The sequence below is a fragment of the Cucumis melo genome, chromosome 8 (assembly GCF_025177605.1).
Source record: "Cucumis melo cultivar AY chromosome 8, USDA_Cmelo_AY_1.0, whole genome shotgun sequence".
NCBI classification, from domain to species: domain Eukaryota; kingdom Viridiplantae; phylum Streptophyta; class Magnoliopsida; order Cucurbitales; family Cucurbitaceae; genus Cucumis; species Cucumis melo.
Genome location: NC_066864.1, coordinates 21699818 through 21713661, shown reverse-complemented (window position 1 = coordinate 21713661; position 13844 = coordinate 21699818). Strand labels below are relative to the sequence as shown.

At 32.5% G+C, this 13844-nt stretch overlaps 1 protein-coding gene across 1 annotated transcript; it reads left to right on the top strand.

The window, feature by feature from the left end:
• Window positions 1–2835: 2835 nt before the first annotated feature.
• Window positions 2836–3744, top strand: LOC127150693 (uncharacterized). The gene has a single exon (XM_051089196.1). The coding sequence runs from the start codon at window positions 2836–2838 to the stop codon at window positions 3742–3744; it is 909 nt and encodes a 302-aa protein (XP_050945153.1).
• The last annotated feature ends 10100 nt before the right edge of the window (window positions 3745–13844 follow it).

Sequence of the window (13844 nt, the reverse complement as noted above, 5' to 3'; positions counted from 1 at the left end):
GAAACCTCTTTAACTAACTAATATGTTAATTTAGTGCTTTGGAGTTGCTTGGATTGGTAACAAAAAAAAAACCTTATAATCAGCTTGCCCTATTTTACCCGAAATCTTGTACAAATTTAAATTCCTTATTATTCCAGCCATTTTGAGCAATATTTTGCTCTTACATCCTTCATACAAAATTTAGAGAAGACCTTTAACTTACTAACCTCAAAATTGTATATCGTAGCTCATCTTCTACGGCTCAAACCACTTCAAACGTACGCCAAATTCGTGAATTACCCAGTCTACTATCTTCTACCTACAATTTCTTCATCTGTTTCCCTTTATTTTTAGCTCAAGAATCCTTCATAGAAGTTGTTAGAAACTGAAAGAGGTCAGATAAATCTCAACTGATAACTCCACTTCTACAGCTCAAAATCATTTAAATATCAGATTATTCCTGAAGAATTCGAAATATGTTTTTATTTGCTCTTATCTTCCACTTTGCTTCAGCTTCCCGAGCACCAATCGTAACAGCAGTCCAGAATCACCTTCTTCAAACTCTCCTCTTCATTTTTCTAAAGAAACTCCTCAACCGATTGCCTCGAAATAAATGCTCATTTCCTTCTTCCACTTTAGCCTTTTGCCATCAAAAGCTATTTAATTTAGTTGATAACTTCAAATTAATCTTAACTTAAATAAAATATAATCCAATCTACCTTGCTTGAGAAATCAAAGTACACCTTAACTTATTTTAACTAAACAATTTACCACTATCTTAATTAAGCAAAACTCAAAAATGGCCATTCACTTTAGAAATTTCCAAAAATGTTCCTTTACCAACCGACAAACGTTTTTATCCTTAGCAATCTATGTTTAGAAAAGCATCCCATCAAATAGGTCTCACCTCCGAGTTAATCGTTTAATCTCAACTACGTGCATATATTTTTTAGTACAACGACATTGCTGGGTTCCATTTAAAACATAGCTTCATATAAACTTAGGTAACCAAAAGGGTAAAAGATCTAGGGTTTACAAAACATAAGATATTTAATTCAGTAATTAATCGATAAATAATTTAAATAATATACCAAAACACAAAAATATTTATGGCCCGTGTAACAAAAAATTAAAGATCATGAACTCATTATTGTTTTTTCAAAAATTTCAGATTTGCCCTTTATGGGTTTTGAATGTTGCAAGACTATTTTTCACTTCACTTTTTTTCTTCTCTTTTTGTGATTTTTTTTCTACTCTTCATATTATTACTTCTCATTTTTCATATTCTCACTTCTTCTTGTTCGTGATTTCTTCATTTTCTCTTCCAGAATTTTTTCCTTCTTCTTCATCTCTCATCTGTTTTTTTCCTTCTTGGTACAAGATCTAAACGATATTAGTATAGGATATAACGATAGTGTATCAATATTTAAACGATTAGTTGTTTACTCCAAATAGACAGAGATAGACCACTAACACTATAGATCGTTTAGATTTGGTACAAGATTATTTAGACTGAGTACAAGGATACAAGATCGTTTAAACTAGGTACAGAGGTACAAGATCGTTTATATTTTGGTACAAGATGGTTTAGATTTGGTACAAGATTTTTTAGACTAGGTACAAGGGTACAAGATCGTTTATACTTCGTACAATGGTACAAGATCGTTTAGACTGAGTAGAAAAGTACAAGATCGTTTAGACTTGGTACAAGGGTACAAGATCGTTTAGATTTGGTACAAGATCATTTAAACTTGGTACAAGATCGTTTAAACTAGGTATAAGATTATTTAGACTGTGTACAAAATCGTTTTTTCACGCGTATGTGACTGATTAGTCGCATGGATAGTTTTGTTATTTCACGTTGTAGGTTTGTGGGCTTTTTTGTTGTTCAAAATTCTTCTATACGATGTAAATATTATTACGCTTTGTTCTATTTTTGAAAAAATCCCTTAATTAATTGGGGAGTTAATCAATAGTTTAGTTTAACTAAATGTACTTTTTGTTAAAGTTAAATTAATCTAAACTTAATACATGAATTTGCATTATTAAATATGCATGAATAATTGAGATACATGGAATAGTTAATCACTAAATACATTGATATATGAAGAGTCACATGTATTGATATTTATTGTTAATGACTTTTAATATGTTTTTCTACTAGTATAAATATGTGTAAGGTTTCTCATTTGTAAATAAGAAAGAAAGTAAGAAATTCAAGTTTAAGAAATATTATTCAAGTTCAAGAAATATTATTCAAGTTCTTTCTTCTCAATTGTGTGAATAAAAGAACAATCTTCTTCGCTTGTTTCTTGATTTGTATTGTGAGGGCCTATTACGTTTCCAACAAGTGGTATCAAAGCTCCAGTTAGATATGGCTTCAAATGGTAACATGTTGCAACCCCAACTTCCAAGGTTCAGCGTGAAGAAATTTAATCAATGGAGTATTCAAATGAAAGTGTTATATGGCTCTCAAGAATTGTGGGATATTGTTGAAAGAGGATACACTGAAGTTGAGAATCAGAGTGAGCTCACAAATCAACAACTTGTTGAGTTAAGAGAAAATCGTAAGAAAGACAAAAAGGATTTATTCTTCATTTATCAAGCTGTAGATGAATTTATTTTCGAGAGCATTTCAACAGCTACTTCTGCAAAGGCGGCTTAGGATATTCTACGATCTACCTATCAAGGAGATGATAAGGTTACAAGCTCTCAGATCCGAATTTGATTGCATTAAAATGAAAGAAACTGAAACTATTGAAGAATTTTTCAATCGTATTCTTGTAATTGTCAATTAGAAGAATACGATTCTTAGAAGTAGGTGATCAAAAAGTTGTTGAAAAGATTCTTAGAAGTATGCCAAGAAAATTTGAGCACATCGTCGTTGCAATTGAAGAATCGAAAGACTTATCTACGTTGTCTATAAATAACTTGATGGGTTCTCTTCAATCCCATGAGCTAAGATTAAAACAATTTGATGTTAACCCTGAGGAAGCTTTTCAAATGCAAATTTCATTTAGAGGTGGTTCACGTGGAAGACTTAGTGGTCATGGAAGACGAGGAGGTGGAAGAAACTATGACAATAGAAGCGGTGCAAATTCTGAAAATTCACAAGAAAGCTCTTCTTTATCTCGAGGAAGAGGAAGCAGAAGAGGAAGAGGCTTTGGCAGAAACCAAGGAGGTGGTCGTGGTAATTTCTCTCAAATTCAATCCTTTAATTGCAGAAAGTATGGTTATTTCCAAGCAGATTGTTGGGCACTAAAAAATGGAGTTGGAAATACCACCATGAATATGCATAAAGAACAAAAGAAAAATGATGAAGGCATTCTATTCCTCACATGTAGTGTTCAAGACAATGTTGTAGAGCCTACATGGTATCTTGATAGTGGTTGTAGTAACCACATGACAGGAAATAGAAGTATATTTGTTACTTTGGGTGAATCTTTCCAAAGTGAACTGAAGACTTGTGATAATACCAGACTACAAGTCAAAGGCCAAGGTGATATTCTTGTGAAGACAAAGAAAGGCACAAAACAAGTTACAAATGTGTTCTATGTTCCAGGTCTAAAGCATAATCTTTTGAGTATTGGCCAACTGCTTCAACGAGGTTTAAAAGTTTCATTTGAAGGTGACATATGTGCAATCAAAGATCAAGTCGGTGTTCTTATTGCCAAGGTAAAAATGACTGCTAATAAGATGTTTCCTCTTAACTTTACATATGGTCAACTATCTTGCTTCAGCAGCATATTGAAGGATCCATCCTAGCTTTGGCATTTTCGATATGGTCACTTAAATTTCAAATCACTATCTTATTTGTGCAAAAATCATATGGTGAGAGGTATACAAAATATCAACCATGAGACAAATATTTGTGAAGTGTGTATTCTTGTAAAACATCATCGAGATTCATTTCCAACTGGAAAAGCTTAGAGAGTCTCTAAACCTCTCGAGTTGATTCATACAAATTTGTGTGGTCCTATGCGAATAACAACAAATGGAGGTAATCGATATTTCATAACCTTCATCGATGATTTCAGTAGAAAGTTGTGGATTTATTTTTTGAAAGAAAAGAGTGAAGCATTTGTATGTTTTAAATCCTTCAAAGCTTTTACTGAAAATCAAAGTGGTTACAAGATAAAAATCTTGAGATCTGACCGTGGTAGAGAATATATAGCTTTTGGTAATTTTTTCAAGGAGCAAGGAATTCATTATCAAGTGACAGCTTGAATGACTCCACAGCAAAATGGAGTTGCAGAGAGAAAAAATAGAACAATCATGGAAATGGCGAGAAGTATGCTAAAAGAAAAAAATCTGCCAAACAAATTTTGGGGAGATGCTGTTGCATGTACTGTTTACATTCTAAATCGAGCTCCAACAAAGAGTGTTCCAGGTATGACTGCTTATGAAGCATGGTGTGGTGAGAAACCATCTGTTAGTAATTTGAGAGTGTTTAGGAGTATAGCTTATTCTCATATTCCAAATCAGCTAAGAGGCAAGCTTGATGATAAATTTGAAAAATGCATTATGGTAGGTTATAGTGAAAATTCTAAAGCTTATCGATTGTATCATCCTGTGTCAAGAAAAATTATTATCATCAGATATGTGATATTCAATGAAGATGAATCATGGAACTGGGTGACGACGTTGATGAAGCTAAAAGTCCATTTTATGTTAATATAGATGAAAATAAAGTTGCTCAAGTATTAGAGCAAGCATAAATTCAAACGATGGAGTCATCTTCATCTTCAACACCATCTTCCACAAGTGATGATGAAATCTCACCAAGGAGAATAAGGAGTATTCAAGAAATTTATAATACCACTAACAGGATTAATGACGATCATTTTGGTAATTTTGCATTGTTTGCTGGTGTTGATCCTGTAACCTTTGACGAAGCCATCCAAGATGAGAAATGGAATATTGTAATGGATCAAGAGATTGATGCAGTAAGAAGAAATGAAACATGGGAGTTGATGGAGCTTCCGACAAACAAACAAGCTCTTGGAGTAAAATGGGTGTACAGAACAAAGTTGAAGTCAGATGGTAATGTTGAAAAATACAAGGCAAGACTTGTTGTAAAAGGCTACAAGCAGGAATATGGTGTGGATTATGAAGAAATATTTTCCCCTGTGACAAGAATTGAGACCATTCAATTGGTTTTGTCATTAGCTGCTCAAAATGGATGGAAAGTTTATCAAATGGATGTAAAATCCGCTTTTTTGAATGGACACTTGAAGGAAGAGATATTTGTTGCACAACCTTTGGGATATGTGCAAAGGGGAGAAGAAGAAAAAGTGTTCAAGTTGAAAAAAGCCTTGTATGGATTGAAGCAAGCTCCACGAGCTTGGTACAGTCGTATCGACAGTTTTTTTCTAAAGACAGGATTTCGAAGGTGTCCATATGAGCATGCACTTTATGTCAAAGAAGACAAGTATGGAAAATTTCTCATCGTTTCTCTTTACGTTGATGATTTACTTTTTACTGGAAATGATAAATTTTTGTGTGATGATTTTAAGAATTCCATGAAAAAGGAATTTGAGATGAGTGATATGGGTCTCATCCACTACTTTCTCGGAATTGAAGTTAATCAAAATGAAGGAGAAATTGTCATTTCACAACAAAAGTACGCTCATGATTTACTAAAAAAATTTCGGATGGAAAATGCTTCACCTTGCAACACTCCCATGGATGCAAATTTGAAATTGTGCAAGGATGATATTGGAGAAGCAGTCGATCCAAGTTTGTATTGAAGCTTAGTTGGAAGCTTAATGTATTTGACAGCAACAAGACCTGATATTTTATTTGCTATAAGTATGTTAAGCAGATTTATGACAAACCCGAAAAGAAGTCATTGGGAAGCAGGTAAAAGAGTTCTCCGTTACATTCTTGGCACTATTAATTTTGGAATTTATTACAAGAAAGTTTCAGAATCAGTGTTGTTTCGTTTTTGTGATAGTGACTGGGGTGGTAATGTGGATGATCATAAAAGTACATCTAGTTATGTTTTTAGTATGGGTTCAGGTGTTTTTTCATGGACTCCAAAGAAACAATCTGTTGTTGCCCTGTGTACAACCGAAGCAGAATATATCTCGTTAGCTGCAGCTGGATGTCAAGCTTTATGGCTTCGGTGGATGTAAAAGAATTGAAGTTTACTCAAAAATGTGAAACTGTTTTATTTTGTGTTAATGGATCTGTCATAGCATTATCAAAGAATCCAGTTTTCCATGGAAGCAGCAAGCATATTAGAATCAAATATCATTTTATCAGAGACTTGGTTAAAGATGGAGAAGTGATAGTAAAATATTGCAAGACTCAAGATCAAGTGGCTGATATTTTTACACAGGCGCTCAAGTTTGACTTATTTGTTAAATTTAGAGGAAAACTTGGAGTTGCTCAAGTCTAGATTAAGGGAGGATGTTGAAGTTAAATTAATCTAAACTTAATACATGAATTTGCATTATTAAATATGCATGAATAATTGAGATACATGAAATAGTTAATCACTAAATACATTGATATATGAAGAGTCACATGTATTGATATTTATTGTTAATGACTTTTAATATACTTTTCTACTAGTATAAATATGTGTAAGGTTTCTCATTTGTAAATAAGAAAGAAAGTAAGAAATTCAAGTTTAAGAAATATTATTCAAGTTCTTTCTTCTCAATTGTGTGAATAAGAGAACAATCTTCTTCTCTTGTTTCTTGATTTGTATTGTGAGGGCTTTTACGTTTCCAACACTTTTAACTACATTAAAACTATAAATTATAAGAGATAAATTCATTTAAATATGATTCAAATAAAGTATTAATCGAATATATTTTAATTAATTATTAATTCAATTAATTATTTAATTTATTAACTAATTAATTATTTTAATATTAATTAATATTAGGGAAATTTTCATGAAGGTAACAAATTACCAAACTATTTACGGCCCACGTAACAAAACCCATAAAATTAGTCATTTTTTAAATATTCCAAGTTTGCCCTTCCATCTTTCTTCTCCTCCTCGCTGCGATTTCTTTCATCATCTTCTTCCTCGCTACAATTTCTTTCGTCGTCTTTCTTCTTTTTCTCTTCTTTTTTTCCGCTGCGATTTCTTTCCATCGTCTTTCTTCTTTTCTTTTTTTTTTCCGTTGCAATTTCATTCCATCGTCTTTCTTCTTTTCCTCTTGTTTTTTTCCTCTGCATTTCTTTCCATTGTTTTTCTTCTTTTCTTTTTCTTCTTTTTTACGTCGTTTAAATTTGGGTAAATCCAAATTTAAACTATCGTGTACAAAAAAAAAAGAGAATCTAAAAGATCGTGTATAAAGAATCTTGAAAAAAAAACATTTAGACTGGATTAGTCAAATGTAAACGATCGTGTAACCAATTTTAAACGTAATCAAATTAAACGATCGTGTAACCAAATTGAATGATAGAATTAAATAAAATAATTGTCAAATTAAATAACAAAATCTAAACGATCGTGTACCACACAATAATCAAATCTAAACGATCGTGTACCAAATATATTACGTGCGCGTTTTGTACCAAATATTGTTGACGAGACATTTTAGGTATTTTACACGATGGCCTATGGACTTTTTCCGTTTTCGGAATTGTTCTGTATAGTGTAAATATTTTGCCGCTTTGTTCTATGTGTAAAAAGACCCCATCATATTAACTCAAATTAAATTAATAAATCCCTTCCATGGAACATATATAGAGAACGTTCCACATATTGTTGTCTATCTCCAACTTTTTCTTCTTCATCTAAGAAAAGAAAGGAAAGTAACGTAGAATTTATGAAGCAAATCTTAGTCCGAGTGAATTTCTCTCTAAAGATTTTCTATCATTCTTTTTAAATTGGTTATTAAAAAAATTCCCAAAATTCTTTTCCTAAAATCCTCGATAATTCAGGAAATAGTTGAAGCTCCATTACGTGAGTCAAACCGATCAAAATATGAGTGACGTGCAGATTAATAGAAGTGTAATTGGTACACGACTTCCATCACATTCAAAATCTATCCTATTTTATACAATAGTTTAGACATCTACCCGGTTTTTGGCACTATTTTTCGAAAGACACATATTTGTCCCATATACATGTATATATATACACACGTAAAAGGTTAGTTAAAGCAAAACTTTTCCGTTTCCTTCCTAAACTTCACGAGATTTTCAAAAATCTTATAAAATAAGATATAAAATTAAACTAAATCTGCTCTCCAATTAATTAAACTTGGCTCTAAAATCTAAATCTATAGAGAAGTAAAACCCAGAAATTTAAGATAATTAATTTAAATTTACCAGAATTGGATTGTTGAAGACCTATAAATAAACTGTGTAGTGTCATCTTTGAGATTGTAATGTGGATCGGAGACCGCAGTTGATGAACAATAACTTTTAGAAATTAAATAATCGATATAAATACAATAAAATATAGTTTTGTTTTTGTAAGAGTGAATTCTAGATCAAACGAATAAATAATGAAAAGAATTAATCTTAATCAACCCAACAAATTCATATTGTTTTCTCAAGACAATTTTGTTCACTATATAAGTATTATAAGATAGAATGAATTAATAGTCCTTGAATATCACACTCCTAGCGATAACTAACCTTAAACTTTTATTAAGAAATTTGCTATAGCACCCAGATAGTAAAAATTAACGGGGTATATGTTTCACCGTTGAGTTGTATTATAGTGCATTTGATTTTCAATCTAAATTGAAATACTCCATAAATAATAGGTTCAAAGTATTATCACTCATATTTAGCTTTTGTTTATTCACCAATCTGGGCATACCGCCGTGGATACCAATACCATTACCAATCATATAAATCGACAACTTTATTGGAACACATTTATCTTGATATACTGAATCAATAATAATACATAAATTAAAGAAGAAAAACAAAAATAAGTTATAAGTAATTTTAAGGGTGAAAATCGTTGTATACCATATCAATACACATAAATAAGAAGAAGAAAATTAAAAAGTCACATATAAATGATATTCGTGATGAAAAACTATTAAGCTCAAAGCCTAAGGATTTTTAGCATTCCACATTATTACGTAATGGACTAGGAGAAGACCATCTAACAGGTCCTTTTGGCTTGCAACTATGAAGGGTTGAATGAGTCGCTGTCGACGTTTGTTCTTGCTTTCCTTTAGAGAGTTTAAGAGAGTTAGAGGGACGAGAAGTAGGAGTCGTAGTTGTAGCTAGGTGTCGAGATGATCGCTGAATGAAGGCCGGCAATGCATCATTAGTCAATGTTGTGGGTTCTAAAGGGAGGGTGTTTCTTGAAGTTGCCATCAGGGTTGTAGGAGAAGACATGATGAAGAAAAAGAACAAGTATATGAAAAGGAAAGGAAAACACCTTGAAGTCATTGAAAATATAATTAGGAATAACAATTCAAATAATTCAAAACACTAAAGGTAAATGATTCATATGAATTTTGTTGTCGAGTACTAAGTTTTAAATAGGATTTCATTTAGAGAAGAGAGAAAGTTGTATTGTACAAATTTGGAAAGGGCAGTTGTTGTTTTGTTTTATTGTTTTTTTATTTGCTATATTTGTGCATTTCACAACCTCATTTTTCCTAAGTAATTTCTAAAAATATCTACTTCTTCAACCTCATTCTATGTTTGGTTATAGATAAAATTTCCCTAATACATTTATAGATTTACCGTTTTTGTGTACTGCTTTAATATTTTCATCAAATGATTTTAGATTTGTTTGTAACTATTATGATTTTTGTTTTAAATGAAAATAATGTTGATAAGTTAAGTTTAACCCTCAAATATTAAAAAAATTAGATAGTTACGAAATTAAACATATATCAAACTAAAATTTGTATAAAAAAATAGAGTTGAACTAGTGAATCAACTTTTCAATAAAATACTATGAAAACGAGTGAGTTATTTAAAACCTCTTAGTTTGTAGCCTTATCTAAATTCATCACGCACCAAGGATACTAGCAAACGGCCAAACATTGCTCATGCATACCTCATGATGTCGAGAATGAAAGACGATATCATGCAACTAAAATAATTGAATCAAATATCCTCCAAATTACATTAATTTAGACTATTAAACAAGTTTTTGAAAATAAAGTTTAATATTCATACCTTTCTAGCTCAAAATCTAAACTTGTTTAATGTTGTTCTTGATAAAAAAATTTAGTAAGGACAACCACTTAAGTCTTTCCCACTATACTCAAGACTTTGTGGGGTTTTAAGTGTGAAGTAGCTATCAACACACGTGATCTTCCAGTAAAATTCACTCAAGTTCATTATAATCTTTCACATTCAAATTGTGTGTAATTATATAGCCAAATCACAAGCAATTCTTATTTACAAATTAATATGACACTTAACAATTACAAATTAAATGGATTTGGTGAATCACTTGATTTTAGATTAGCGACACATCAAGCACATAGGTTATTCACCAAATTTGGGATATAATTCCACTAAGTGTGGAATTTGTCACTGACTTATAGTCAAAGTCAACTTGTCATACCCTCTCCCTAGTATCTTCTCTAGCCAAATGAGGAGGGGGTGAAGCTAGCACATTCCGACTCTCTTACGACACATACTAGTTTAAGCTTAAACTAACTTGCTAGAAAGATACTTTTAAATAACAATTGTGGTAAAATATCTTCAACTTACATAGCAGATAAACATATGAAACAACATAATATATTAAAACTATTTTAGTAAAACTCAATTATACCAAACGCATACACATACTACTTTGACACTTATTACATAAGTCCACTACAAACTATGATAACTCCGGCCTACTTAAACAAATTGGATGACCAACTCTAGGATCATGATCATTATTTGGGAAATGAAAATTGTAAATCTTAGTTATCCTTAAAAATTTCAAGTGAGTTGTGATTGGGTTTAGTTGTGATGTTCAAGAGAAGGGAGAAAGTTTGAGAGGAAGCTTTGCCTAAGTATTGAGCTTTAGGATTAGAGTCAGGCGGCCAAGAAAAGATAAAGTAAAAAAGAAAGAAAGGAAATTTTTTGAAGTGTTGGAAGATTAGGCATTTTTGTTGATGCTATGTGGTCAAGGGGTGTCAATAACCTTTAAGGGGATGTCCAATGCGGCCAAAGAATGTCATGAGAACCTCTGAAAAACAAGTTTTAGGCGGCCATGAGTGCTAGCCATTTTAACTAGGTGCTAGGCAACCAACCATACCAAAAGAACCTCTAAAGGACAAGGTTTGGGTAGCCATGTTGCATGTTGCACAACATGAGGCTTTGGCTAAGGCAATGTCATGCAGCCAAGGCAAGGCATGTTAGGTAGCATGGTGGGTACCAAAGGCTATGTGGTCAAGTCTTGAGGGTAGCTATGCGATCAAGATGTGATAAATAAACCTCTATGCGGCATGGAGTGTGCAACCAAAGGGATTAGGTAAGGACTACGTGAGATAAGTAGACAATTGAGTGGTTAGGCAACATGGTGTTGAAGGAACATGAGACATGCACAGCGGAATAAAAATCGAATTTTACTCTAAATGCATTTAAACTATTTAGAAATTAACATGTCAAAACTACCCTAATTAATTGAAATTAGGGTGAGAAAAAAAACTTACTTTCTTAGCTTTTCGTTTATTGTAGTCTCCTCACAAATTCAAACCGGAGACCGCCACTAGTGTTGACCTGCTATTTTTCATACTTAGAACCGAGCTTGTAGGACTTAATTAGGTAAAGGAAATTAAGAGGGGGATGGAAATTGGAGGTGGAGTTCAAGGGTTCATATTTTTTAGAGGAAAAAAGGTTGAAATATTTTGTAATTCAAAATTACTAAAAAATGGTAAAAGTCTTTTCTAATTTGAAAAAAAACCTCTAAAAAACCTAAGAATGCATGTAATTAGTACACCAAATCTCAATACCTACCATTCCACTAAACAGTAATGGAACTTAGTGGGCTCGGTATCTACATCTCATGTAGCCACTAATCCCACAAAGTGTTAGTGGGATTATCCAACAAAATTTTGGATTTTTCCACTAACTTAGTCCAAGGGTAATATGGTCTTTTAACCATTTAAATTGAAGTCAAAAGTTAACATTTTGACTTTTTACCATTTTGTCTACCTTGACTAATTCTGACCTCCCGAGCATTAGAAGCTGAAATCCAACTTCTTCTTGAAATAAAGAACTCGCACACACTAGATTTCTTGGATTCCAAAAAAAAATCAATACACCAGCTTAGATTTCTTGGATTTCTTTTTTTCGCAAATTCTTTGCTCATCTGGAGTAGCTTAATTAGTGGAGTTGAGATGAACAAGGGCCTAGGCGCCAGTAACCCAAAGAAATGAAAGAAGAGCTTACTTATTTGATTCATTTCCTATCTAGGAGTCCTCAAACAAAGTTCCATTCGAGATTGGACTAAGAAGGAAGAAGGCGAGTCAGTATGCTAATGCCTCATCCTCAAATCAATCCTTCCCATAGGTTATTGTCCCAACTTTCTTTTTCTTTGAGCGAAGTGGTGGCTCAGTCAAATTTGCATTCATTTTCTGAAATTCAAATCACATTTGAATATAAAGTCGATTAAAGTTTGACTTTTCAAAGTAAAACGTCAACATTTTGACTTTTTACAACTTTGACTATTTCCATCAATTCTAAGCTTCCGAATATGAGTCTGCAATTATATTTTTAATATATAAATCATATTTAAACATAAAGTTCTATCTAAAAGTGATAAAATAACCAACAATTATATCATATATATTTATGGTGTCCTTCTCTCTTTACCTAATTTGAACTATTCCAACATATTGTTATAAGTTATTTTCATATGAGCTAGCAGGGGAACATAATGGATCAATAGATCATGAGCTCTAACGATCCGAGGTTAACTGACTAAAATATTTTAGTTAGATCTAATCAACGTTCATTAACTAACAGGTCATTCCACTAAAGTCTCGTAGTTGCACACCTCTCACTATAAATATATTTGTGTCCATCTGATATAACCATGATCAGTAAGTTAATCCTTCACAGGTTGTTCGTAACCTCGACTGGACCAAAATACCGTTTAACCCCCGAGATTACATCTTGCTCCTTAAGTCTCACTAATCCACTATTGAATAATTGGTTTAAGTTCCAACCTAAACCGAATCCCTCTTGAGCCAATGAGAGAGTGTGGCCCTTTATTCAAGACTTGGATTCAGTCATTAAAGAACAACCTATCTACACTATAAGAAATCGGAAATTTTCTGACACACAAAAAGGCGTTGGGAGACAGGACGTCAGGACAAAGGCCTTTTCCCAACACCGTTATGTCCACATTGAGGCAAGGAAAATACATTATTTAATTATTCACCTTCCCCAACATTATCTACATGGCATTGGGAAACAAGATGCCAATCCAGATGTATAGACCTACTGCATTGGAGAAGGTGAACAACTAAATAATATATTTTTTTTCTCACGAAGGGGCTTACATCGCATCTATAATGGGCGTCCATTTTTTCGACGCCATTAGTAATGCATCGGTAATGTGAGGCGTTATTCCCAACGCACTATTAAATGCATTAGGAATGGTGAACAATTAAATAATTTATATCTTTTTTCACGATGCGCCATGCATGGCGTCAGGAATGAGCATACATTTTTCTGGCCTCATTAGTAATGCGTTGGGTTCTCCATCCATTACTAATGCATTGGGAATGTTGGGAAAAACCTCATAAAAAAAACATCCTAATTTCGTTTAAGTACTTTTACATTGATTTTAGTTTAACTTTTTGTGTTCTAAAATTAGTTTTAGGATATTTTTTTCTTAATAGTTTCGATATTGAAGTTGAAAATTTAAATGGTGTGGGTTGAAAATTTGAAGGGAATGGGGGTTTAAT

Excerpts from the sequence above, each read along its gene's own strand:
- LOC127150693 (XM_051089196.1), top strand. The coding sequence starts at position 2,836 with ATGCCAAGAAAATTTGAGCACATCGTCGTTGCAATTGAAGAATCGAAA.